The sequence below is a fragment of the Panthera leo genome, chromosome B2 (genome assembly GCF_018350215.1).
Source record: "Panthera leo isolate Ple1 chromosome B2, P.leo_Ple1_pat1.1, whole genome shotgun sequence".
Taxonomy (NCBI): Eukaryota; Metazoa; Chordata; class Mammalia; order Carnivora; family Felidae; genus Panthera; species Panthera leo.
Genome location: NC_056683.1, coordinates 2,011,055 through 2,037,644, shown reverse-complemented (window position 1 = coordinate 2,037,644; position 26,590 = coordinate 2,011,055). Strand labels below are relative to the sequence as shown.

The 26,590-nt window shown below is 47.1% G+C and overlaps 1 protein-coding gene across 4 annotated transcripts; it reads left to right on the top strand.

Moving 5' to 3' along the window:
- Positions 1-532: 532 nt before the first annotated feature.
- ZSCAN9 (zinc finger and SCAN domain containing 9) lies at positions 533-9,440 on the top strand. 4 transcript variants are annotated; one of them, XM_042937558.1, is made up of 5 exons: positions 533-606; positions 2,062-2,568; positions 2,747-2,894; positions 6,744-6,842; positions 8,408-9,440. In XM_042937558.1, exons 2-5 carry the CDS (start codon positions 2,152-2,154, stop codon positions 9,007-9,009), a joined length of 1,266 nt encoding a protein of 421 aa, XP_042793492.1. In that variant the 5' UTR covers positions 533-606; positions 2,062-2,151; the 3' UTR covers positions 9,010-9,440. The 4 variants fall into 4 exon arrangements, with proteins under 4 accessions (XP_042793492.1, XP_042793495.1, XP_042793494.1 ...); XM_042937560.1 differs by having other exon boundaries at positions 585-606; positions 1,982-2,568; XM_042937561.1 differs by lacking the exon at positions 6,744-6,842.
- Positions 9,441-26,590: the final 17,150 nt, after the last annotated feature.

Genomic DNA, 26,590 nt, shown 5'->3' with positions numbered 1-26,590 from the left:
GTGCTTGATGTTCTCAGCCACCAAATGAGTCGGACCTACACGACCAATAAAGAGATCTAAGATACCTGAAGTGAAAACGTTAAAATAAGTGATTAAAAAAACCCCTAAATGTAAAATAGCTTAATGCCTGTCTATGCAGCTGCACGTGAGAAAGATCGGAAGTATACACGCAAATCCCCAGCGAACCATGACAGCGGCGATCCCAGGGTAGGGGGACCGTAGTGACAGGATGGGATTTCACCTTTTACTTGGTTAATTTTGGCGTTGCCTGAGGTTTTTTAAAAACCACAGGTAATATATTCTTTAAAAAAAAAAAAAAGTTTTAAAAATAAGTGTCGTCAAGTTAATGACCTAGGATTCCTGCGCTTCAGTTTAAAACCTGCGCGGGGCGCACCTGCGGCCGCAGCTCCAACCACGTGAGCCGCGGGGAGGCTGGCGGCGGGCGGCGGGCGGCGAGACGCGGGATCCTAGAGCGGCCCGGAAGTGCCTCGGCCCCGAGCGCCCCCCGCGGCCGGCAGCCCCCTCGGTGCGGCGCATTGTTCCGGCCGGCGCGCTCCCGCAGACGCCGCGTCGGCGCTCTCCGTCTCCCTGCAGCGTCCAGCTCCCGTGAGTCGGCGCCGGGAACCCGGGCGGGCGTGGCTGGGGGGGTGGGGGGCGGGTTGCGGAAGGCGGGCCTCCGCCCGGGGAGGGGACGTCGCGCGGGCAGGGCCTGGGAAGGCCGCGAGGCTCGAGGGCCGCCACTGGCATGACGGCCGCGGGCTGGACTCGGCGGGAACGGCCTGGGCGTCCGGCCTCGGGGGCGGGGGAGGCAAGCACGGGTGTAAGATGTCACACCCTCTCCTTTCGGTTCCGAAGCCGGTGAAGGGGCTTGGAGCGGACTGGCTTTCAGGCGCAGAACGTGCCCGTTGCCCTTCCGCTTCCTTTAGCCTCGCGATCCTCGCGCCCTGGAGCGCACCTGCGGCGTTGGGAGCCCTGCCTCCCTCCCGCCCGAACCCCGGATCCGCATCCGTCCCCGCATACCCCTCCGTCCCAAGATCCGCATCTGTTCCTGGATCCTCCTCCGTCTCCGGATTCCCCTCCGTGCTGGGATCCCCATACACCCCGGGTTTCCATACACCCTGGCTCCGCAGCCGTCCCCGATTCCCACCTGGATCCCCCTCCACCCCAGATCGCCGTCCCTCCCCGGATCTCCATCCACCCAGGATTCCATTCCCTGGACGTCCTGTCCACCCCTCCTGTCTTCCTTCCCCCCCCCCCCCCCCCCCCCCCCCCCCCCCCCCCCCCCCCCCCCCCCCCCCCCCCCGCCTGTCCAGCTGGAACTCAGCTGCGGGGCGGCACTTCCAGGTGATTGAGAGGCGCAGCCTGGCTGGGAGCAGACCGCTTCCCCCAGGGCCTGTCCTCACAGAGGGTTTGACCTTAGGCAACCTCACATCGTGGTTGTCACCAAACCTCAGAGGGTGACGTGAGCCTTAAATGTGGTCTCGTAGCCGAAAGCGTGTTGTGGACTGCAGCGCAGCGCTGTTACTCTCAGTTTAATAAAGTTTTCAATAAATTTAGCTCAAAGGACAACAACCTGAAATGGAATGGTTGTTTTCAAGATTGTTTTGAAACTCTAGCAAAGAGTCCAATGAGAGCTCATTCATTTATCAAAGATAAGAGCAGTATTTTCATCTATTCTTTCTCTGATTTGACTTTGAAAAAACGAGTCTGAACTTTTTAACAATTCCGAGTGAATTGTGTGGTCCCTCTTTTCTCCATGAGCTCTGTAAGGTATTTTTATTGCTATTTCTTTACATTGAGAAACTGAGATTGAAGGACGATAAGAAATTGGCTGAAAGTCACTCAATCAGTAAATTGGTAAATGTTAGAACCATAATAGAATCCAGTTCTGTTTAACTTGAAAGCCTGTGATTTTTGCACATTATGACCTTATGTTTTCCATTATTCCCGTCCTTTGGTCACCAAATGACTTTACTTTCAGTGAAGAGGCTTGGGGTCTATGACAGTTGCTTATGGTATCAGTGCCCATCTCTAGCTGTTGTCATTCTTCTATATAAACAGTGATTTTTACTGCTCAAGAGGGAACTTCTCAAGGTGCTTCTAAAACACGACTCCAGCTGGAGGGTGCTTTGTAAACTATTCAAAGTCAGGATGAATACAGACTCACAGGAGGTTTTGCCCATGGATGTACACGGTCCTGAGGCTTGGGAAGAACTGACCGTGAAGGTGGAGACGGAAAGTCGCCTCCAGATGCAGGAATCCAGACTGAAACGTAGCAGTCCCCTGGCGAGGGAAGTCTTCCGAACGCGCTTTCGACAGCTGTGTTACCAGGAAACTCCTGGACCCAGGGAGGCTCTCACCCAGCTCCGAGAGCTGTGCCGCCAGTGGTTGAGGCCTCATGCCAGCACGAAGGAGCAGATCCTGGAGCTGCTGGTGCTGGAGCAGTTCCTGACCATCCTGCCCAAGGAGCTCCAGGCCTGGGTGCAGGAGCACTGTCCAGAGAGCGGGGAAGAGGCTGTGATTCTGCTGGAGGATCTGGAGAAGGAGCTCGATGAACCACAACTTGAGGTAGGAAGGGAGATTTGCAGGGAAAAAGTGTATGTGTGTCATCAAGGACCCTTGGATCCCTTGTTTTGTATCCCCTTCACTGACTCTGACACTGACTCTGCTTCCTGCTGCTTTCTGGGAAGGGTTTCTTTAGACAGTTAACTTCTTCAGAAGTCAAATGTCACCTCTCTGTTTCCAGATGGTAGCCTACGGACAGGGACGAGAAGTCTGCTCTAGAGAGACGGTGCCTCTAGGCGAGCAGACGTCACTGAGCCTTCCGTCCCAGCCCGAGGAGCCCCAGCTCCCGCGTGACACTGCCCAAGAGTCCCACCCTACTGGAGAGACAGGTGAGGGACAGGACTTTTCTGGTGTTGAACACATCCCCTCTTGTCAAGCAAAAACAAATGAAAAGTCCAGACCTGGGGAACCAGGGGCTCAGAAGTCCCTTTACCAGGTAAGGTCAGCGCTACAGCTGCTGAGGGCCCAGTGTCCTCACTTTGTCCCCTTCCCTGCGTTCAGGCTTCCCCTGTGAACTATCCTGTCATCTCTCTGGTATTCTGGCACGTGGTACCTTAGGAAGACTTTCAGGAATCACCGTGGAGGGCAGCTTTAGGGAATGGGTATGATACATTCAAATCATGGCTTTGCGTTTTAGAAGCTGCTTGTACGTGGGCAGGTTTATTTAACCATTTGGTCTCAGTTCCCTCATCTCCAAAATGGGGTTGATAATAGCATTGCCTTAGTTTGCTTGGGCTGTTGTAATAGAATGACACACACTGGGTGGCTGAAACAGAAATTCATTTGATCACAGTTCTTGAGGCTGGATCTCCAAGATCAAGATACGAGCAGGCTTGGTTTCTGGTGAGACCTGCCTTCCTGGGTTGTTGACGGCCACCTTCTCGCTTTGTTCTCACACATGCCTTTCTCTGTATACGTTCCTGTTGGAAGAGAGAAAGAAAGTTCTGGTGCTGTTACCTCTTATAAGGACATTAGTCCTATTAGATTAGGGCCCCACTCTTCTTTTTTTTTTTTTTTTTTTTTAATGTTTATCTACTTTTTGAGAGAGAGATTGACAGAGTGTGAGCAGGGGAGGGGCAGAGAGAGAGAGAGAGGAAGACACAGAATCTGAAGCAGGCTCCAGGCTCTGAGCTGTCAGCACGGTGCCTGACGCGGGGCTCGAACCCACGAACCGTGAGATCATGACCTGAGCTGAAGTCCGACGCTTAACCGACTGAGCCACCCAGGCGCCCCATTTAGGGCCCCACTCTTAATTACCCTAATTAATTTCCTAAAAGGCCCCATTTTTAAATATAGTTAGGGCTTCAACATGTGACTCTAGGGGGAGGGAGACAACACAATTCAGTCTAACAAGTACGTACCATAGAAGGTAGTTGCAAGCACAGAACAGACCACTGATGAAAAGCACTTGGCAGGCATTTTGCTTACTATATGGTAGCTGTTCTTCCAGGTCCCCGTTGCCCATGTGGGCTTACGTTTGCAGTATAAAGGGTGAGGAAGGGGTGGGGAACGCGCAGTGGGTGGCAGACTGGGCGGGGGAATCCAGTGGAATCAGTCTGGCATTTCCTGGTGTGTAATTCAGTGGCGGGTGCAGGCCTGGGCGCTGGGGGCTGTGCCAGCTGTCGTCCCGTTCGAGCTTTCCCTGTCACAGCTGGCTCAGCTTCTGTCTGATTTCTCACCAGGACAGCGTAGCCTCTGCCGGACTATCTGTTAACTTTCTTTTTTTTTTTTTTAATTTTTTTTTTCAACGTTTTTTATTTATTTTTGGGACAGAGAGAGACAGAGCATGAACGGGGGAGGGGCAGAGAGAGAGGGAGACACAGAATCGGAAACAGGCTCCAGGCTCCGAGCCATCAGCCCAGAGCCAGACGCGGGGCTCAAACTCACGGACTGTGAGATCGTGACCTGGCTGAAGTCGGACGCTTAACCGACTGCGCCACCCAGGCGCCCCTGTTAACTTTCTAACAGTCAGTCTGCAGTGGCGTCTGCTGTTTGCATTTTCACTTCATCAAAGCCACAACTTCTCTTGCCTCTCTGCTTCCTGCCTCTATTTCGTCTACTGTAGCAGTCATGTAGTTATCATGGATTTCTGCCACTTGAAACATATCTCTTCATTTTAAAAGATTTTTTTTTCTTAGTAAATGTGCTCTGCAGACCTTCCTCTGGCTCCCGTGACCTCATCAGATTAAATTCCTTTGATTTCATTTTCCTCTTTTATGAACATCTTCCCAGTCAATTCCTTTGTTTCTTTCTCCTCTCCATGAACTTGGACTTTTTATTTTCCAGGCATGTTTCCCTTTCTTCTCCCTTCAGGAAGCACATCTGAGTAAGTCCATCCTCTCATCCAACCATTCCTCCATCCGTCTCTGCATCCCTTCATCCCTCTCTCCCATCCTCCTGTCCATCTATCCATCCATCCCTGCCTCCATCCCTTCGTCTATCCATCCTTCCTTCCACCCCTCCTTCCTCCCATCCATCCATCCCCTCTTCCTTCCTTTCTCCCTCCCTTCCTTCCATCCACCCCTTTATCCATCCTTCCTTCCTTCCTTCCTTCCTTCCTTCCTTCCTTCCCTCCTTCCTTCCCTCCTTCCCTCCCTCCCTCCCTCTCTCCCTCTCTCCTTCCACCCATCCTTCCATCCTCTCATCCATCCATTCCTCCATCCATCTCTATCCCTTCATCCCTCTCTCCCATCCTCCCATCCATCTATCCATCCATCCATCCTCTCATTCATCCATCCATCCCTACATCCATCCCTTCATTTATCCATCCTTCCTTCCACCCCTCCTTCCTCCCATCCATCCCCTCTTCCTTCCTTTCTCCCTCCCTTCCTTCCTTCCATCCACCCCTTTATCCATCCTTCCTTCCTTCCTTCCTTCCTTCCTTCCTTCCTTCCTTCCCTCCCTCCCTCTCTCCTTCCACCCATCCTTCCATCCTCTCATCCATCCATTCCTCCATCCGTCTCTCTATCCCTTCATCCCTCTCTCCCATCCTCCCATCCATCTATCCATCCATCCATCCTCTCATTCATCCATCCATCCCTGCATCCATCCCTTCATCTATCCATCCTTCCTTCCACCCCTCCTTCCTCCCATCCATCCCCTCTTCCTTCCTTTCTCCCTCCCTTCCTTCCATCCACCCCTTTATCCATCCTTCCTTCCTTCCCTCCCTCCCTCCCTCCCTCTCTCCTTCCACCCATCCTTCCATCCTCTCATCCATCCATTCCTCCATCCGTCTCTCTATCCCTTCATCCCTCTCTCCCATCCTCCCATCCATCTATCCATCCATCCATCCTCTCATTCATCCATCCATCCCTGCATCCATCCCTTCATCTATCCATCCTTCCTTCCACCCCTCCTTCCTCCCATCCATCCATCCCCTCTTCCTTCCTTTCTCCCTCCCTTCCTTCCATCCACCCCTTTATCTATCCTTCCTTCCTTCCTTCCTTCCTTCCTTCCTTCCTTCCCTCCCTCTCTCCCTCCACCCATCCTTCCATCCTCTCCTCCATCCATCCCTTCATCCAGTCATTCATTAAGCATTTGCCATGGCCATAGGAGAGTACACAGAGGACATCTACAAATCAAAAAGTTCTCTTCTAGGACTGTCAGCGCAGGTATATGTTGTACATGTAGGAAAAGCCAGTTTTGTTAAGCAACATAGTAAGTGTTTGAGATTACAAGGACCAAAAACCAACGTCCAGCTCTTCAATCTTTTTAAATTAAGCTGCATTTAAGGTTACTGTATAGTACTGAGTTTGCTTTTCTTTCAGAATTCATGCTGATAGTAAAAAATCCCAATAATATAGGAGTTTGTATATAGTAAAACATGAAAGTTCTCCGAATTTTATTCCCCAGGAGTAGCCACACTTGTTAAATTGTTGTGTATTTTCCAGGCTTTTTCTATGTACGTGTAGAGTCTGTCTAGCTACAGGTCTACCTTTTGTCATGCAGTTTGTTAAAGAGGTGGTGTAATAACCCCGAATAAAGAGGTGCGTTCGGGTGATACCACATGTGACAGTGCCTTGTAAGTCATGGAGGGCTGTGTAAGTGCTAATTATGAAAAAGGTGAGAAATGTCTTTGCTTTCATTCCACCCGGTTTCCTTGTGTATCTCAACTATAAATATGAAGTTTGGGCAGAGGGCAGTACTGATCCCATTTGTGGTCTGTTTCTTCTCTGCAGACACATTTCTGTTTTCCACACCTGTTGTCCTCCCCCAGCTAAAAGGAGCAGGAGAACCGTGGTCTGACAACAGAGGAGCCCTACAAGGTGCCCGTTCTGGTGCGTGAGCGACAGTACAATTGGATGGGAGAGAAAAAGCCGGATGTTTTGGCAAAAGGACCGGGGTTGGTGGGTGTTTTCCCGAGACTTTTCTGGGTTGCAAGGTGGAAATCTGTTGGTTCACAAGGTCCTTGGGAGCTTCCCAGGTGTCACCTGAGGCTGCCCCTTATGTGGGGGGCAGGAAGAGACCAGAGAAAGGGGGTGGATGGCAGTTTTAATAAGCAAAGGAGGCTTGTCCTGGGCATGGCAAAATGCGTAGATCTCGGCACCCGCCCACACATTTTACAAGTTTATGTAGAGGCTTTACCTGACTGCAGTCATGCGTGCTGTCCAGGTAGTCACTGTCCTTGGGGCAGCTTTTGGGAGCGGGGCAGGCAGCCAGAGCTCACGTTTCAAGTTCAGGGGCGGGGGTGAGGAGCTTTCGATTGTCCAGATCCAGCTCATGGGTCGGTTGGCTGTCTCGTAGTCTCGATGGCTTCCCCCAGCAGTCATGCCCAGGGAACCTGAGACGTCCTGAAGATTCCACTGGGCTGTGCTCTGCTGTCTAGACAGTTTGGGTCTGTGTGTCTCCATTCCTGTCTTCAATTCCTTCAAGTCCGATTGGGTTGGTTGGACAAGCGTCCGGTGTGGGCCAGTTCCATCGGGTGCCGTGTGCCTCCCGTGCCCATGCCTGGGCCGGTCATTTGAGGCCACAGCAGCAGGCTCGGTTTCAGTCCTTTGTTTTTTATTCATTCAACAAATATTTATTGAATAACTGCCATGTGCCAGCCATGACCCAAGGAATAAAACAAAAAGATCCCACTGTCATGGAGATTAGACTGTGGGATGGGGGAAACACATAGCACACAGATGGGGTGGCGATGCCGCGTGTCAGACGGTGGTCAGTGCTGTGCACCAGGCCGGGACTGGAGCGAGTCGGGGGCATCGAGGGCGCCGTGGGTGTGGCAGGCCAACCGCAGCCCTGAGTACAGGAACCAAGAAGGTGGGAACTGAGCAAACTCTAGCTGTTGTCTGAGCCTAGAGCTTTCCAGGCAGAGTGTGGAGCCAGTAAGGGCCTTGTGCTGGGACACACCTGGGATGTGCCTGGAGCCCACTGGGACAGGCCAGGTCATACCTGGGACGTGCGGGGACGCGCCTGGGATGTCGCGGATCTGACGGTTGTAGTACTTACTGTCCGATGCCCCCAGAAGAGTGGGAGCACTTGTTCCATAAAGGAAAGAATGAGTACGTGGTCTCCTTGAGGCTCCGCACCCAAATCGGGGAGGGGTTCTAGGGGAAAACTAGGAGAAGGCACCCTGACGTTGAGCTGCCCTCCCCATGAAGAAGCCTAAGGAGTCCTCTCCAGGCCCCTGCCCTGTCAGGAAGGACTGAGCCACATTCTGCCGGAGGGCAGCCTTCCCTGTTACTTGGAGGGAGGCTTCTGCACTGGCCCTTCTGTTTCCAAGCTCCTCTCTGCTCTGTGACCTGGGATCACACCAGGTGGAAGCAGTCTGCGGTTTCACGCGCACAGGGACCCTCCCGTGGGGTCGGAGCAGGTGACGCTTGCCTGGTCTCTTGTGTTTCAGATGGAACGAGCATGGCTGAGGACAGAGAAGTGGTGCCGAGGAAAGACTGTCCCAAGATAGCGGAGCCCCGCGGGGAAGTCCTTTCCGCACAGACCTGGGAGGAGGCACGCGGGGGTCCCGGGCCTGGACCCGGCTGGGCAGAGGGGCGCCGGGGCGGCCCCCCGGGGCGGGGATGGCACACATGTGACGAGTGCGGCAAGACCTTTGCCCAGAATTCGGGCCTCACCCGCCACCGCAGGGTGCACACGGGCGAGAGGCCCTACGCGTGCGGCGAGTGCGGGAAGGCGTTCAGCCGCAGCTCGGGGCTGTTCAATCACCGCGGCATCCACGACGCGCACCGGCGGTACCGCTGCCGGGAGTGCGGGAAGGCCTTCAGCCAGAGCGCCGGCCTCATCCAGCACCAGCGCAGCCACCGGCCCGAGCGGCCGCACCGCTGCGCCCAGTGCGGGAAGAGCTACGGCCGGCGCTCCTTCCTCCTGGAGCACGAGCGCAGCCACACGGGGGAGAGGCCGCACCGCTGCGCCCGCTGCGGGAAGGACTTCACCCGCCAGTGCAACCTCATCCGCCACCAGAAGACTCACGCGGCCACGGGGCCGCGGTGACCCCGGGGCGCGCCTGTCCCGGGTCAGGGGCCCGGCCCCGGGGAGGGGAAGGCCAGGAAGCGTCGTCTTATCGCCCCCTCCTCGCGTTTTGGAGCAGACGCTGAGCCGTGGTCTGGGCAAATCCGAAGAGGAAGCTTTGGGTGTTTGCACCTGCTGCTTCCGCGCCCTGGTTCTCCCCCTCCCCACCCTGCTTCGCCCCGTCCCCACCCTGCTTCGCCCTGTACTCACCCTTCTTGTTTACTCAGATGGCAGCTGCTGAACCTTCCTAGTAATGGAATAAACGGCGCTGCCAGGCCGATATGCCTGAAACACGTGCGTCCCTGTTTAATTCCATAAGGTCACATAAAGCCCTGCTGATGTTTTATGATACGTGGGTCTTCAGTGTCCCCAGGGCCAGTTCCTCTGCGCTCACTCCTTGTCCACCCCACCGCTTCCCGTGATGCGCTCAGTGTGCCCTTGGAACAGGGGCCACCGTGTGCGGGGTCTACCTACCCGCAAGGGGCGGGGACACTGCACTGTCCTTGTCCCTTGTATGAATGCAGACGGGAAGACTCAAGTCCAGGCTGGGAGTCAAGGTTGAAAACCTGGACCTTTATTGTGGAATAATTTGAGCTCCTGAAAACGGTAGAGTTTTCACATGCTCTTAACTGGGTTCCCTAGTGTTGACATCTAACATCACGTAGTTAAACCCCTGGCTTCAGACTTTATCTTTATCCTCAGTCTGTTGGGGTGTTGTGCTGCATGTTGGCAGTCTCTGGTCACCCGGAACCCCCCTGGTGCCTGTCCATCGTCAGCACCACAGGTCACTCGTATCCCGAGTCCAGGGTCAGGCCAGGGAATTGGATCATGAGCCATGTAACGTGCTTTTAAAACAACCCTCTTAGATCTCCTGAGTCCTTCTTTTCTGTCACTTGGCTCGGTCCGGAGAAAGACTCCCCCCTGAACATGTTGGGGTTTTCCTACGGTTCCACAGCTGGTGCAGCGGTTCGGCAGCAGCTCAGAGGACAGCTGTGTGGCCTTGAGTGTCTGCCTTCCAGGGAGCTGCCTTCCCGGGGACGTGTCCTTGGGAGACGAGGCTCCCCTGGTCAGGGCGGAACAGACCCGAGGCTTGCGGCTCCCTTACTCCCTCTTATGATTTCTCCACCAAGGCTGCAGCCCCATCTCTCTCCTTCGATCCGCTAGAGCGGACGTCCCCCAGGCACAGGAGCAGTGCCCTCAGTTGGCCAGGGCAGCCGGCCCTGGAATTGGGGATTCTGTCCTTTACCTCCAAGGGACAATTTCAGTCAGAAGTGGAGCACAGTGGTGACCCCCGTGTCCTTAGCACCAGCTTCCACGGTTATGACGCGGGGCGCGTTCTGTCTGTGTACACCTTCTCCGCTTCCTCTGGGGGAGCTGGAGGAAGACTTACAATGTAGAGGTCGGTCAGGCTGAGATCCTTAAGTGGCTCTTAGGACTGAGCCCCTTCTCAGTCCAAGTCTCCCTCTCCTTTCTTCTTGTTTCTTGGGAAGTTGGATTTTAAGTCAAAACTCTTACGAACAGTTTCCCATCACAGGGAGAGAAACTACCTAATGCAGATTCCACGAAGCACCAGCTTGAGCCATTTCCCTCACTCTGTCATGGAAGGTTCTACTTCTGAGAAGCCCAAGGTGAGTTTCCACATCATAGTAGGCTTGAAGGTAGGCCCTGGGATCATTTGGTAGAAATGTTAGCATGAAATACAGACATGGTCTGAGGATTCGCTCCTGCTGATGATGTCAGTTGTCATAGAGTCTGCGGTCTTGTGTGAGTTCAGACTCAAAGATTCAACTATGAAAGTAGCCTGTCCCCATCCCTTGTTATGTCTGCAAACCACGTGGTGCAGCGGGGAGGTTGAGGACCAGGAGCCAGGGCCCCTGGGATGGAGTCTCAGTGGATCCTGGAAGGTGGGGCCTTGGATAAGTCTCCTGGATTGGATTTTTGAGAAGCAGAGCCTGGGCAGGGATTCAGGTTCCGGGGGGCGGTGGGGGGGGGGGGGTGGTCACTCGGAGAAGTAACAGCAGGGGAAACGGGACATGGAGAAGGAAAGGGCTGAGCAGGATGTGGTCTCAGTCCAGCTTTAGCCTAATTTGGAGGAAGGGCCTCTTGAACAAAACTTACCTCGTGTGCCGGCACTCACCGATCGAGGGCTGCCCTCACGGCAGTGGGGACGGGCGCGCTGGCCGGGTGAAGGCCAGGGCACAGAACCACTGGCATCTGTGACTGCGCCCAGGCTCTCAGGGCCTGTTCCCGCCCCTTTGCAGGACTGTTCTGAGGAGCAGCAGACGGCAGTGGTACGGAGGGACACTGGGGTCCGTAAAGTACACGTCAGATACGGAGAAGGGGACGTGATTACTAAATGCGAACATGATACAGAAAAGGAGGGTTGGACAGCAGTGAGAGACTTCCTCGTAAGTTAAGGTTTTTGTGGGACTTTTTCTTTTACCTCAATTAAAAAAAAAAAAAAGATGTATTACAGACTGCTGTCACATGGGTTTAAAAGTAGATCAAGGGGTGCCTGGGTGGCTCAGTCGGTTGAGCGGCCGACTTTGGCTCAGGTCATGATCTCGAGGTCCGTGAGTTCGAGCCCCGCGTCGGGCTCTGTGCTGACAGCTCAGAGCCTGGAGCCCGTTTCGGATTCTGTGTCTCCCTCTCTCTGACCCTCCCCTGTTCATGCTCTGTCTCTCTCTGTCTCAAAAATAAATAAACGTTAAAAAATTAAAAAAAAAAATTAAAAAAAAAAAAAAAAGTAGATCAATACTGGGGCACCTGGGTGGCTCAGTCAGTTGAGTGTCCGATGTTGGCTCAGGTCATGATCTCACGGTTCATGGGTTTGAATCCCACACCGGGCTCTGTGCTGACAGTGAAGGGCCTGCTTGAGATTCTGTCTCTCCTCTCTCTGCCCCTCTCCTGCTCTCTCAAAATAAATAAAAACATTAAAAAAAAAAAATAAGGGGCATCTGGGTGGCTCAATCGGTTGAGCATCTGACTTTGGCTCAGGTCATGATCTCGTTTGTGGTCTGTGAGTTTGAGCCCTGAGTTGGGCTCTGTGCTGACACCTCTGAGCCTGGAGCCTGCTTCAGATTCTGCGTCTCCCTCTCTCTGCCCCTCCCCTGTTCACGCTGTGGTTCTCTCTCTCTCAAAAATAAACTTTTTTTTTTTTTTAAGTAGATCAATATTTGCATCAGGGAGCTGAGAAAAAAGTAAAGACTTGTGTCTGGAGTACAATTCCTCGTTTCCCGCACATGCGGTTCAGCATTTAGTTCGTGTGGAACATAAATCTGCGACAGTTTGTCAACCGAATCCATCTAGGAATGCTCCCATCCCGACCTCTTTTGTCCCCTGCTCGCGTGTACCTGTCGCAGTCGGCTGGGGCTGCCATCACTATGTGGCGAGGTGGGGGGGGGGGAGGCTGGAAGTTCAGGATGGGGATGCTTGCAGGGTGCCGTCCCTTCTGAGCCTCCTTTTGGCTCGTCTGCTGGCTGCATCTTGCTCTGTGCTCATGTGACCCCTTTTTTGGGGGGGGGGGTAGGGGGGATGGAGGGGGTAGGGAGAGAGACCGACCCAGAACAGACAGGCAGAGGCTGAGAGCAAGCTCTTCTGGTGTCTCTTCTTAAAAGGGCACTAATCCCACTAATCCCCACCCTCATGACCTTGCCTGACCCTAATTGTCTCCCAAAGGCCCCATCTCCAAATAACATCACACTGTGGGGTTCAGGCTTTTTTTTTTTTTTTAACTTTTAATTTATTTTGAGAGAGAGAGAGAGAGCATGAGTAGAGGAAGGGCAGAGAGAGAGAGGGAGAGAGAGAATCCTAAGCAGGCTTCATACTGTCAGTGCAGAGCCCGACGCAGGGCTCGATCTCATGAACTGAAATCTGAGATCATGACCTGAGCCAAAATCAAGAGTGGGAGTCTTAACTGACTGAGCCACCCAGGCGCCCCTGGGGTTAAGGCTTTAACAAGAACGGAAGGGGACACAGACATTCAGTCTGTAACACTGCCCCGCTGCCTCCAGGCACTGCTGTCTGCACATCTCTGTTTCTCTGGCTCTGCTTGAGAGCTAAACGTGCCTGTATTTTTACGTAACCCTGTCATTGTGACTAAGGAGTACTAAAGTACTTACTTCTTCTTTTGCTCATTTCTCTGACTTTGATGCACTAGCCAGTCTCTCCAGCACAGTGTGGAGCATAAATCATACCAATGGTCATCCTTATCTTATTCCTAGTTTTGAAGGATGCATCTAATGATTTGGCAAAAATCACATTTTCTCAGTGTTTCTGGTGATTATCCACATAACGTTAAGAATATTCACACCCATTCTTCATTTTTGCAAGAATTCTTTATCATGAATGATTTTCTGTTGTTAAAATATTGTTAACACATTTTCTCTTGTTAAAATACTGGTTTTTCAAGTTTAATTGTACCGTTGAAATTCTTCTACATCTTTGCTAAGTTTCTGTCTGTTTCATCTATTGCCTGCTGGGAGGGTGTGTTAAGACTTTGCTGTGGGAGGGGACTTACCCATTTCTCCTTGTGTTCTGTCAGTTTTGCTTTTTATAGAGGTCCAAGGATTGTGTGTCTTCTTGTGGAATTATTCCTTTAATGATTTTTTTTCTCTCTAATAAGCTTATATTGCTGATACTAATGCAGCTGGTCTAAAATCATTTTTTAATATTTACTTTTGAGAGAGAGAGTGCATGTGCGCATGTGCATGAGTGGGGGAGGGGCAGATAGAGAGGGAAAGAGAGAGAATCCCAAGCAGGCTCCACACTGACAGTAGAGAGCCCAATGTGGGACTCCATCATGACCTGAGCCAAAGTTGAATGCTCAACCAACTGAGCTACGCAGGTGCCCTGGTCCAAAATCTTTCAGCGAATATTAGCCTAGTATCTCTTTCCCATCCTTTTTACTTTTACTTTTTCCCATCCTTTTTAAAAAAATTATTTCCTTGGAATAACCTGTGTACAGAATTAGATTAATTATAATGCTTGATAGGAGTCATGGTCCACGAATGACTAACTACGTTATTAGTTTGGTAACTTAGGTAGTTAATTTAGTACTTAGCACTCACTAACATGCCATTAAACACAAACAAAAAAGACCTTGAAAAACACCTGTGTTATCTGGTCACTTGGTACCCCTTCCTCATCCCGTACCTCACTTTCCCAATTAAAGGAACGTCATCTTAAATCCTGATTTTATAATTTCGTGCTTTCCTATTTTTATACTTTTACTACATATGTTCTCCTACTAACTAGAGTTTTTGTTTTAATTGATTTTAGTAACTCTGTAAAATTTCCTGTGTTCAATCTTGTCTTTTAACTCCTCGGTGTGATCCGGTTTTGTCTATTCTGATTGTCGGTTTATTTCTACCACCCAATTTTGTCTTTTCTGTTTTCCATGATTTTTAAAAAAATTTTCTCCGTTCCTGTTTTATGCTGCTTAGTTTGTATTTTCTTCTTTTTTCCCCCATTTACATGTTTGAAAATTACACATTTTTAGTCTTTATTTTTACTGGTTACGCGTAACATTTTAATATGCCCACCTGACTTGTGAGATTATGAAACTGATCTCTATCTGTGCCCTTCTCCATGATATTACCCAAAACCTGAATACCTCCTGTGAACCTGCTCCAGAAGTCCACACCACTGTGGATTAGTATTCTAGTTATGCTTGAGCCCAAATTGACCTTGTCATTATAATTCTTGTTGTCACTGGGTTTTTAATAGTCAATGACTAATTAGGTTTTCATGTGTGTGTTTTAACAAGCTGATTTTACTCACTGAGGCTTCCTTGGAGATTCATTTCTCTTCTCACTGAAGCATGTCTTTTGGTGGTTTAGCGGTGGTGAGTTCCCTTCGGCTTTGTGTGAACATGCTTTCTTTCCACTCTCCCCCTTGAATGTTGGTTTCCATGTATTTGCAGTGACAGAGCCCCCATTCACTCAGTCTGTGTAGAAGGCTTACAGTTTTTCTCTTTCAGCGCTCTGAAGTGCTTCTTCCAACTTGAGATTTATGGCTTCCATCAAGTCCGGCAATTCTCAGTCAACATCTCCGTCCAAATTCTCTCTCAGGAAATACCTCCTCCTGGCTCTCCCGTTACATGTATGCATTGGGCGTTCTCCCGCTGTCTTCCAGGTTCCTCCTTCCCATTGTGTCTTGCTGATCTCTCTGTGATATATGTCTTCAGATCAGTCATATAGTTTACGTATTCTCCATGAGCTGTATTTAATGTGCTGTTTACTGTATGTGATTTTCATCTCAATGCCTTTATATTTCGTTTCCTGATGTTTTATATGATTCTTTTTCAGAACTGTCTCCTGGTAAAATACATTTTACCGTTTCCTTCAGATTATCATGTTATCTGAAGCTCTTAGGGAGCAGACTCTGCTATTCATTTCTACAGCCTTTTTCCAGGGTAAATGCTTACTCTGGTTTGTATTTTCTGCCATTGCTCATCCCCAGGAGGGATTCTTTTGATCGGTGGCAGCACCCTGTGTTGGAGGTTATGGAATTGTTGCTACGAGCTTGTTCTGTATTTACTTCTGCTAAATAACTCGAGGGTTTCCTGGACCCAAGACCATAGATACTGATTTCTGAATATATTAATTTTTGGAATTTCAGATTCCTGAAAAGCGGAGGTACTGTGAATTGTGATTACACTTTCTCACCTCCCCTCTTCTCTAATGGGCTTTAAACTTCCATCCAGAGGCTCAGGAGACAAGTCCTCTTAAGTCAGCAGCACAGTTGTTCTTGCTTCTTGTAGGGAGTCTCATTTCTAGTTTCTTTTTGTCTCTTTTTGTTGTGTTTTAACATGTATCCACAAATTCCCTGACACCCCTCCCTTCCAGAGGTAGAGTCTAATCCCATTCTCCTTGAGTGTGAGCTGAATTTATCCTCTGGTTCAGAGATTTTTTTTTTCCCTCACATGTGCCCAGTTTTCTAAGACGCCCATCAAAAGCACTATTCATTTTTGTTAACGGTGTTTTTCATCTCTAGCACTTTCTGGTTCTTTCCTAGGATTTCCATCTCTCTGCTGACATTGCCTATCTGTTCTTGCACACTGTCTGCTTTATCTGTTAGAGCCCTTAGCATATTTATCATAGTTATTTTAAATTTGTGGTCTGCCCATTCCAAACTTCCTGCCGTGTCTTGTTCTGATGCTTGCTTGCCTTTTCAAGCTGTGTTTTTTGCTGTTTGGTATGCCTTGTAATTTTTTTCTTGAAAGCTAGACAAGATGTACTGAGTAAAAAGGAGGTGCTGTAAATGTATACATATATTTTTTTAATGCTTATTTTTGAAAGAGAGACAGCACGCGAGCAGGGGAAGGGCAGAGAGAGACTGGAGACACAGAATCCAAAGCAGGCTCCAGGCTCTGAGCTGTCAGCACAGAGCCCGACGCGGGGCTCAAACCCATGAACCGCGAGATCATGGCCTGAGCTGAAGTTGGACGCTTAGCCAACTGAGCCACACAGGCGCCCAGGAAGTGCTATAAAATGGCCTCTAGCAATGTGGTTGTGATGTGTGGGAAGCATTCTGTTATTAAAAACAAAACAGGCCCCAAATGCAGTCACTTACGCTAAGTCCCACGTCACCAAACTGAGATGTAACTTAAATACAGTTCCGGCTCTCCTGGAAATGGAATATCAAATAAACTAGTCAATCAGGAATCACCTGGTCAGCACTAGTTAGGTAATATGCCTGGCAGATGCCTGTCATCCCCTAAAGGAAAGTGACCGTTCAATAACCAACCTGCTTTTTCTGCCCAGAGTAGCTCCCTTGTTCCCAGACCTTTCTTCCTTCAAGTCCTTCATTTTTACAGCTCCTCTCCATGCTTCCGTCTGATGGGTGCGATGCTGCGCAATTCATGAATTGCTGAAGCCAGCAAGATCTTTAAAATTTACTCAGTTGAATTTGGCTTTTTATTTTTATTTATTTTTATTTATTTTTAAATTTTGTTTAACGTTTGTTTATTTCTGAGACAGAGAGAGACAGAGCATGAGTGGGGGAGGGGCAGAGTGAGAGGGAGACACAGAATCCGAAGCAGGCTCCAGACTCTGAGCTGTCAGCACAGAGCCCAACGCGGGGCTCGAACCCACGAACTGTGAGATCATGACCTGAGCCGAAGTCGGTTGCTCAACCAACTGAGCCACCCAGGCACCCCGAATTTGGCTTTTTAATGCTAAAGTCCTTTGATTAGGTCTCAGTGAGTCTGTCTGGACTGAACTTCACAGGTATCTCTCAGTGTTCTCCTCTTAGATGGGATGCGGTAGTTAGAGTTGTTATTTCCCTTCTCCCACAAGGAAGGCTAGAGCGAGTGAAATTGGGTATTTCTCTTCCCCCAACCCAGTCAGGATCTGATAATACCCCAGAAGGTTAGGCTCTAGTTAACTAGTCTCCCCTGAAAGCAGGCCTGATTAAAAAGAACAGAGTGCTCTGTTTATTTAAAAATAGTTCCTTTTCCTCTCCTCCAGCTGGAAGCAAAAGGGGATTTTTCTCCAGTATTTACTGTGGGAACCTGGTTGAGCTCCTGGAGGTAGAACACATAGTGTTGTGCGGGCATCGCTATGACTGGAGGCCTTAACTCCAGGCCTCCCTGGAGGTTTTAACTCTCAGAGTTGCCTTCATTGAGCTCCAGCAATTCCACCATTAATATTCAGGTTTTCCAGGAGTGCCTGGGTGGCTCAGTCGGTTAAACGTCCACCTTTGGCTCCGGTCATGGTCTCATGGTTTGTGAGTTCGAGCCCCGCGTTGCGCTCTGCGCTGACAGCTCAGAGCCTGGAGCCCGCTTCGGATTCTGTGTCTCCGTCTCTCTGCCCCTCCCCCACTTGTGCTGTGTCTGTCTCTCAAAAGTAAATAAATGTGAAAAAAAAATTTTTTTTTAAATTCAAGTTTTCCTGCCCCCACACTGGTGTCACACTGGTTTTTACACACTGGTTTCTGCTTCCTACACCTTCCCTCCCTGGATTCATGTGATTGTCTCCAGTCTGGGCAGTTTGCCGTATCCTGCCCTCTCTTCTGACCCAGGAAGCGTTACTGACTTTTCAGTCTGTCCAGCTCTTTCCGTGTTAGGTCAGAGTGGTAACTTCCAGGCTCCTCACACTCAGAACCAGGAACCGGACGTTTGTGTGCGCTGAGTGTAGCCACCGGCTTCTCACAACTAGACTGTGGTGGGGGCACCCAACTGCCTCCCGGTGGTTGCCTGGGGGGAGTGAGCTGGGCGGAGAGGCCCAGGTAGCACTGAGTCCTGCTGCTGGCCCGCCGTGCCGGCTAGGAATCGTCCAGTCCCGGTCAAGGATGACAGCAGCCGTGGCTGATACCTTGCCTGCAACCTCACGCAAGACCCTGAGCTAGAATTACCCACTTAATGTATTCTTGAGTTACTGAACTACAGAAATTGTGAAATACAATAAATGCTGTTTCAAGCCACTGAGGTTTGAGGGAATGTGTTATTCAGAAATAGCTCATTCACTGCCTTACTGATGGCCGGCGTCCAGGAACAGTAGCTCTGAAAGTTCCCGTAGCACCATTCCACAACCTTGCGTGGTACCTGCAAGTTCCCTCCTTGTTTCTGGCACCTGGAAAATCTCCTGTTCTTTCTTTTGAGCTCAGCTATTTAAATTTTCTTTGGTTATACTTTATCATTTACTTGTGTCGGTTGGCCATGTTAACATATGGTGATTTTCTATAAAATTTTAAATTACTAAAATTCACTCCTGAAAAGATAGAAAGTTTAAAGAGACTGCATATTTCTTAGAATTAAGTTTGACTGAATATGGTAAAATAGTCTAAGTAATAGCGGCTTAAATAAAATTTCGTTTATCTTTTTTGTAAAAGAAGTATAGAGACAGACAGGTTGGGACTGCTATGACAGCTCCCCTATATCATGTAGGAGATTGATCGATCTATCTACCTATCTATCTATCTAACTATCTGTGTCAAGATATCTGCATCTGTTTTGCTTTCAGGGATATAGGCTCATCTTTTTCTGTTAAACCACCATGGTGTCTGGTGACATTTCTCAAGATCAACTTAGAGATCCAGTGAGGCTGCTAGATCTCCAGCAATCACATCTGCGGTGTAAGAGTAAAGGAGTAAGAAAAGCAGAAGGAAAAATAAACGCCCAGCCCTAGCTGAGTCAACTCCCCGTGGGCACTCCTCAGCAAGTGCCACAGAGCACTTCCACAAGTGCCCCACTGACTTAAACGCAGTCTCTGGGCCACAGCTGGCTGCTAGGGAGACTGCAAAATGTCCCGTAGTGGCACTGCGTCTCGATAAAATCAGGATCATGGGCGTGAGGAGGAAAGGGAAAGTGGACGCCGGGTGCACAGTGAGCAGTCTCTGCCATAGACCAATAACGGAACAAACACAAAACCCGTCACAGTTCTACCCCTAAGACAGCACCAGGTTCACTGAATTACACAGGAAAACCTGTAAACATTCTAAGGAACACGAAGCTGGTTTTATGTAAACTTTTATGGAGCATAGAGAAAGAAAAGGAAGTTATTCCAAATTGGGTTTTGTTTTCAGTGTTCTTGAGAAGTAATTGACATACCTCACTGTGTAAGTTTAAGCCAAGTTCTTTTTATACAGTATTACATTGATATTAAGACCTGTCAACGCTAGCATAGAGAAAACTGCCACTGAAATTTACTCATAAATATTAATTTAGTAATCCTAAGTAAATACTAGCCAAAAAGACCCACAGCATATTAAAAGAAGGATGGGCTATGATTGACAGAGATTTAATACCCATTTTTTAAAAAAAAAATTTTTTTAACGTTTATTTATTTTTGAGACAGAGACAGAGCATGAACGGGGGAGGGTCAGAGAGAGGGAGACACAGAATCCGAAACAGGCTCCAGGCTCTGAGCTGTCAGCACAGAGCCTGATGCGGGGCTCGAACTCACGGACCACAAGATCATGACCTGAGCCGAAGTCGGCGCCCAACCGACTGAGCCACCCAGGCGCCCCTTAATACCCATTATTAAACTAGGAATAAATAGTTACAAATTTAAATCTTAAAATAACTTCTGAATTGGCAGCATGAGGGGATCCTGGACCTACGCAGGGTGAAACAATCATAACTTGTGAAAACTACCTCATACGGTCTCTGGAAATTGTCCTAAGAGCATACAGCAAATGAGGAAACATTTATTCAAGAAAATCTACTAAATTTTGGTAAGAACACAATCTATGGCACTTTTTCTTTTTAAAGTTTACTTATTTTTAAGGGAGCGAGAGAGTGAGCAGGGGAGGGGCAGAGAGAGGGAGAGAGAATCCTTAGCAGCACTGTCAGCACGGAGCCCAATGTGGGGCTTAAACTCACAAACCGTGAGATCATGACCTGAGCCCAAACCGAGTTGGATGCTTAACTGATTGAGCCACCCAGGTGCCCCAACACAATCTATGGCACTTGTGCCATGAACTACTTTCTATCCTATCTCTATCCACTGGCTCAGCATGAGGGAAACTCCAATCTGGGTGGATATGTCCAAGAAGATGGGGGTACCAAGCAAAGGCTAAGGTACCACCTTAAGAGGGACAAGACATCAAAGTTTTATTTTTCAGAGACTAAATTCCAGGCAAGTGAAACCAATTAGGTCGAGCTTTTTCCTCCACCTGGCCCCCATTCATAGGGCAGAGGCTCTACTGCAGACACGGCAGGCTAAGAATACTGGAGCCCAGAAAGCCCTCACACAAGTTCCACACATAGGACAGAGGTTCCATGCTGGGAAGACTAGAGGCTACTGCCTGGCCCAACACCCTAATCATAATGCAGAAGTGTCACCGAGAGGAGTAGGTCACTGTCCCTGTCCTCAATTCTGGAGCAGGGACTCAGAGATTTTGACCTGGGGAGGGGGTGGGTATAAGAGCAGAGGGCTTTGAGGCTCTCCCCAAGGGAACTGACTATAGTTGGAACAGATTAAGGGAAAGGTCAAGCCTAAAGGTACTCTCCAAAACAATGTCGATTTTGGTAGTAAGCAACTTAAAGTAAGCTAACCATGAAAGCTAAATGATAATTCTTAGGCTGGCTAGTTTACCAAGGAAAACCAGGGAAAAAGACAAGTAAGGAGAGTCCTCTTGGGCTCAGAAAGAAACCTTACACATATTGGCCTCAAAAAGTATCCCTACAAAGGGCTTCAAATTTAATTGGATCACACTTAAATAATTTATGGCAAAAGGCATTGCTGAAATATAGAATAGAGCAATCAGCCACCAATTAATGCTGCCTAACAGCAGGATGTGATACCAACAGAGACGGGTTGCTAAACCAAGAGGAGTGGGGAGATAGAGAGTCCTTCTAAATCACTGTCCTGTCATATCCCATCGTGTATATATACTACAGTTTCGTTACCCATTCATCCATAAGTGGACACTTACATTGTTTCCATGCCTCGACTATCACAAATAATGTTGTAGTGAACATGGAAGTACATATATATTTTTAAGTGGCGTTTGTCGTTTTTGGGTTTGTCTTTTGTTGTTTGCTTTAATACATACTGACATGGAGTTGCTGGATTATATGGTAGTTAGATCTTTAATTTTTTGAGGAACCTCCATACTGTCTCCATAGTGGCTGCACTGATTTACATTCCCACAAACAGTGCATGAGGGTTCCCTTTTCTCCACATCCTTGCCAGCATTGTCTTTTTCGATAATAGCCATTCAGACAGGTGTGAGGGGATATCTCATTATGGTTCTGATTTGCATTTCCAAGATGATTAATGATGTAGAGCATCTTTTCGTGTGCCTGTTGACCATCTGTGTCTTCTTTGGAAAAAATGGCTATTCAGATCTTTTAGTAGTTGGATTGTTGATGGGTTTTGTTTGTTTGTTTTGCTATTGACTAGTACGAGTTCTTTATGTATTTTGGATATTAGACCTTTATCAGATATGTTATCTGCAGATACCTTCTTCCATTCCATAGGTTGCCTTTTCATTTTGTTGGTGGTCTCCTTTGCTGAGCAGAAGCTTTTTAGTTTGATGCAGCCCTGCTTGTTTACTTTTGTTGCTGTTGCTTTTGGTGTGAGATTCAAAAAAGATTCAAGACCTACATCCATGAGATTACTGCCTGTGTTTCCTTTAAGGAATTTTATGTTTCAAGTCTCACATTCAAATCTTTAATCCACTTTGAGTTAATTTTTGTATATGGTACAAGATAGTGATCCAGATTCATTATTTTGCATGTGACCGTCCAATTTTCCCAACACCATTTATTGAAGAGACTGACCTTTCCTCATTGTATATTCTTGGCTCCTTTGTCATAAGTTAATTGACCGTATATGTGTGGGCTTATTTCTGGACTATTTTGTTTCATTGATGTACATGCCTGTTTTTACACCAATACCTTACTCTTAATTACTACAGTTTTGTAATATAGTTAGAAGGCAGGGAGCATGATGACTCCAGCTTTGTTCTTTTTTCAAGATGGCTTTGACTATTCAGGGTCTTTGATGGTTCCATACAAATTTTTAAATTGTTTATTTCTGTGAAAAATGCTATTGGAATTAAAAAAAAAAATTTTTTTTAATGTTTATTCTTGAGAAAGAGGGGGGGGGGGCAGGGTCAGAGAAAGAGGGAGACACAGAATCCAAAGCTGAGTTGTCAGCACAGAGCCCAACGTAGGGCTCAAACTCACCAACCATAAGTTCATGACCTGAGGTGAAGTTGGATTCTTAACAACTGAGCTGCTTAAGTTCCACCGCCTTTGGAATTTTAATAGGGATTTCATTGAATCTGTAGATTGCTTCGGGTAGTATGGACATTTTAACAAGATTAAATCTTCTAATTTATTAACATTGGATATCTTTCCATTTATTTGTATCTTCTTCAATTTTTTTTTTCACTAATGTCTTACAGTTTTCAGAATATAGATCTTTCACTTCCTTAAGTTTATTCCTGGGTATGTAAATCTTTTTGGTGTAATTGTAAGATTGTTCTCTTAATTTCTCTGATAGTTATTAGTGTATAGAAACACAATAGATTTTTGTGTATTGATTCTGTATCCTGTAATTTATTTCAGTTTTGTGTGCGTGTATGTGTATATATGTGTGTGGTCTTTAGCGTTTTCTATGTATATCATGTATACATAGAAATGTATAGTGCTGGGGTGCCTGGGTGGCTCAGTTGGTTGAGCATCCGACTTCGGCTCAGGTCATGATCTCACGGTTTGTGGGTTCGAGCCCCGCGTCGGGCTCTGTGCTGACAGCTCAGATCCTGGAGCCTGCTTCGGATTCTGTGTCTCCTTCTCTCTGTGCCCCGTCCCCGCTCATGCTCTGTCTCTCCCTCAAGAATAAATAAAACATTAAAAAAAATTTTTTTTAAATGTATAGTGCTTTCTATGTATATCCATGTATTATCTGTAAATCATGACAGTTTCTTCGTTTCCAATTTGGATGCCTTTTTTTCCCCTTTTTCATGCCTAATTGTTCTGGCTAGGACTTTCAATACTATGTTGAATAAAAGTGGTGAGTGGGCAGTCTTGTCTTGTTCCTGATCTTAGAGGGAAAGCTTCCAGCTTTTCACTTTTGAGTATGAGGTTTGCTGTGGGCTTTTCATATATGGAATTCATTATGTTAAATTCCCTTTACACCCACCTTGAGAGTTTTTGTCATAAAACATGTTAAATTTTGTCAGATGTTTTTTCTGCATCTATTGAGATGATCATATGATTTTGCTCCTTCATTTTGTTATGTCATGTGGTGATGTATCACGTTAACTAATTTGCAGATGTTGAACCATCCATGCATCCCTGGAATAAATGCCACTTGATCACATATACAATTCTGTTTATGTCGAATTTGGCTTGCTTATATTTTGTTTGAGGATTTTTGCCTTTATAGTCAATAGGGATATTGGCCTGTAATTTTCTTTTATTATGCCATCTTTGTCTGGTTTTGATGTTAGGGTAATGCTGACTTGATAAAAGGAGTGTGAAATTCCTTCCCCTTTTCTTTTCTGGAAGAATTTAAGATTGTTATTCTTCTTTGAATATTTGGTAGAATTCACCAGTAAAGCCATCTGGTCTTGGACTTTTAGTTTGTTGGGAAGTTTTTGATTACTGACTCAATCTCCTTCATAGTAACTGTTTTGTTCAGATTTTCTATTTCATCAGGATTCAGTCTTGGTAGGTTATATGTTTCTAGGAATTTACCCGTTCCTTCTAGGTTGTCCAAGTTGTTGGCATATAACTGTTCATAGCAGTCTCTTAGGATCCTTTGTATATCTGTGGTAGCAGTTGTAACATCTCTTTCATTTTCTGATTTTTTGAGTCCTCTCTCTCTTTTTGGGTAAGTGTAACCAAATGTTTGTCAAGTTTATCTTTTCAAAGAAAGAGCTTTTAGTTTCATTGCTTTTCTTTCTATCTTTTTAGTCTCTATTTCATTTATTTCTGCTGTAATCTTTATTATTTTCCTCTATTGACTTTGGGCTTCAGTTGTTCTTTTTCTAGTTTCTTGATGTGTAAAGTTAGATGGTTTGACACTTTTTGTTTTTTGAGGTAGGCACTTATCACTATGAACTTCTTGGAACTGCTTTTTGCTGCATTACCTCAATTATAGTATGTTACATTTCTATTTTCATTTGTTTCAACTATCTTTTGATATTTCCTTTGATTTCTTCCTTGACCCATTAGTTGTTCAGTAGCATGTTGTTTAATCTCCACAGATTAATGAATTTTTCAGTTTTCTTCATGTAATTAATTTCATACTAGTGTGGTTGGAAGATACATGATTCAGTCATTTTAAATTTGTTAAGACTTGTTTTGTGACATATGATCTATCTTGGAAAATGTTCCATGTGTTCTTCAGAAGTATGTGTACTCTGTTGCCTTAGGATGGAATGTTCTGTAAATATCTGTTAACTCTGTCTGGTCTGACATTTCCTATCAGGTCAGTGTTTCCTTATTTTCTGTCTGGATGATCTGTCCATCAATCTAAGTCCCTACTATTATTGCACTACTATTTCTCCCTCTATTCCTGTTAATATTTGCTTTATATACTTAGGTGCTCCTATGCTGGTTGCCTAAATATTTAGTGTTACCTCTTCTTGTTGGACTGACCCTTTTATCATTATGTAATGCCTCTCTTTATCTCTTATTAGTCTTTGTTGTAAAGTCTATTTTATCTGCTAGAAGTATAACTACTCCAACTTTCTTTTGATTTCCATTTGCATGAAATGTTTTTCCATCCCTTAACTTTCAGTTTTGTGTGTCCTTACATCTATAGTGAGTATCTTGTAGTCAGTATACAGATAGGTATTGTCTTTTTATCTGTTCAGCCACTCTATGTCTTTTGATTGGAGAATTTAGTCCGTTTACATGGACTTAAGGTAATTATGGATAGGTATATGCTTATTGCCATTTTATTGTTTTCTGGCTGTTTTTGTGGTTCCTCTCTGTTTCTTTCTTCTTTTCTTGTGGCCATACAAATTGGGGCACCAGACTGGGTATGAGCTCCTTTTTGGGTGACACCAAATATTACAGTCCCATGAGACCAGGAATGTAAGCTCCCTGGCCTCCAGAGACAGGTGATCCAAAGGAATCCCCTGAGTGGCAGCCACAAAAATCAGGATACCAGATGCATGTAAAAGCTCCCTTATGAGAGATACTGTGCTCTGAAGCACAGTTAAGGAAGAATACAAAGATGGTGCCTGTTTCCCTCTCTGGAATGTTCCAGCAGGCTCCTAGATATGTATCGAGTTAGATGATTGACGCTGTGGCCAATGTTTTAATATAAGCAAGTGAGCCTCCTTCACTTTCAATCTGGGTGCTATCAGCTGCCTCTGGGCCCTCGGATGGGTGAGTCTGAGCACGTGAGTCCTAGAAGAGCAGTTTCTCAGATCACTTTAGTCTTGTGGGTCTTGGAACACAGGCCCTTGTCGGTTTTCAGATGTATGTTTTGGGGAGTTGTCTCTCAAGCGTATGTCTTAAAAGTTGTTATGCCTAATGTGAGTTGAGCCCAGTGCTCCTCACAAAGAAGCTCCAGGTTTTGAGTTCCTTCCCAGTTGTACGTCACTGTGCCAGGAGTGGGCTTTATGAGGGGATTCTGTCCCGGACTCTTCTATGTGCTTCAACATGTTTTTCTTCTGGTTTGCCCGTGTGTAGTTGTCACTCAGCCAGCCTTTGTTTTTTAAGAGGAAATTGTTCCCTTGTAGCTGGACTCAGTGTGTGGGAACAGGTGAGTTCAAAGTCTCCTATGGAACCACCCGGAACTACAACCTCCGAGCACTTGTTTGTATAGGTGATCCTCACAACCCCGTGGGTAAGCTGCACCTTTTTTCCTTCTAAAGGAGAAAGCAGAGAAATAGTATTTCATAGGGTTATATGCTTCTTTACCAAAATTAAGAACATGTCTAGAAGGGCTATTCATCAAAAGCTCTTTTCATAATAACTATTCATTCTACCCAAGTGGAAAAAAATATGTCTTAACCAGCCCCTTAACTCATGCAAAGGGAGAAAAAAGAAAATGGAAGACTGCACTGCAGCAGATGGAGGAATTAAGTAGAATGGCTGACCAACCGACACTAAAATTCATAAAAACAATTTTAAAAAGCACAGAAAGTA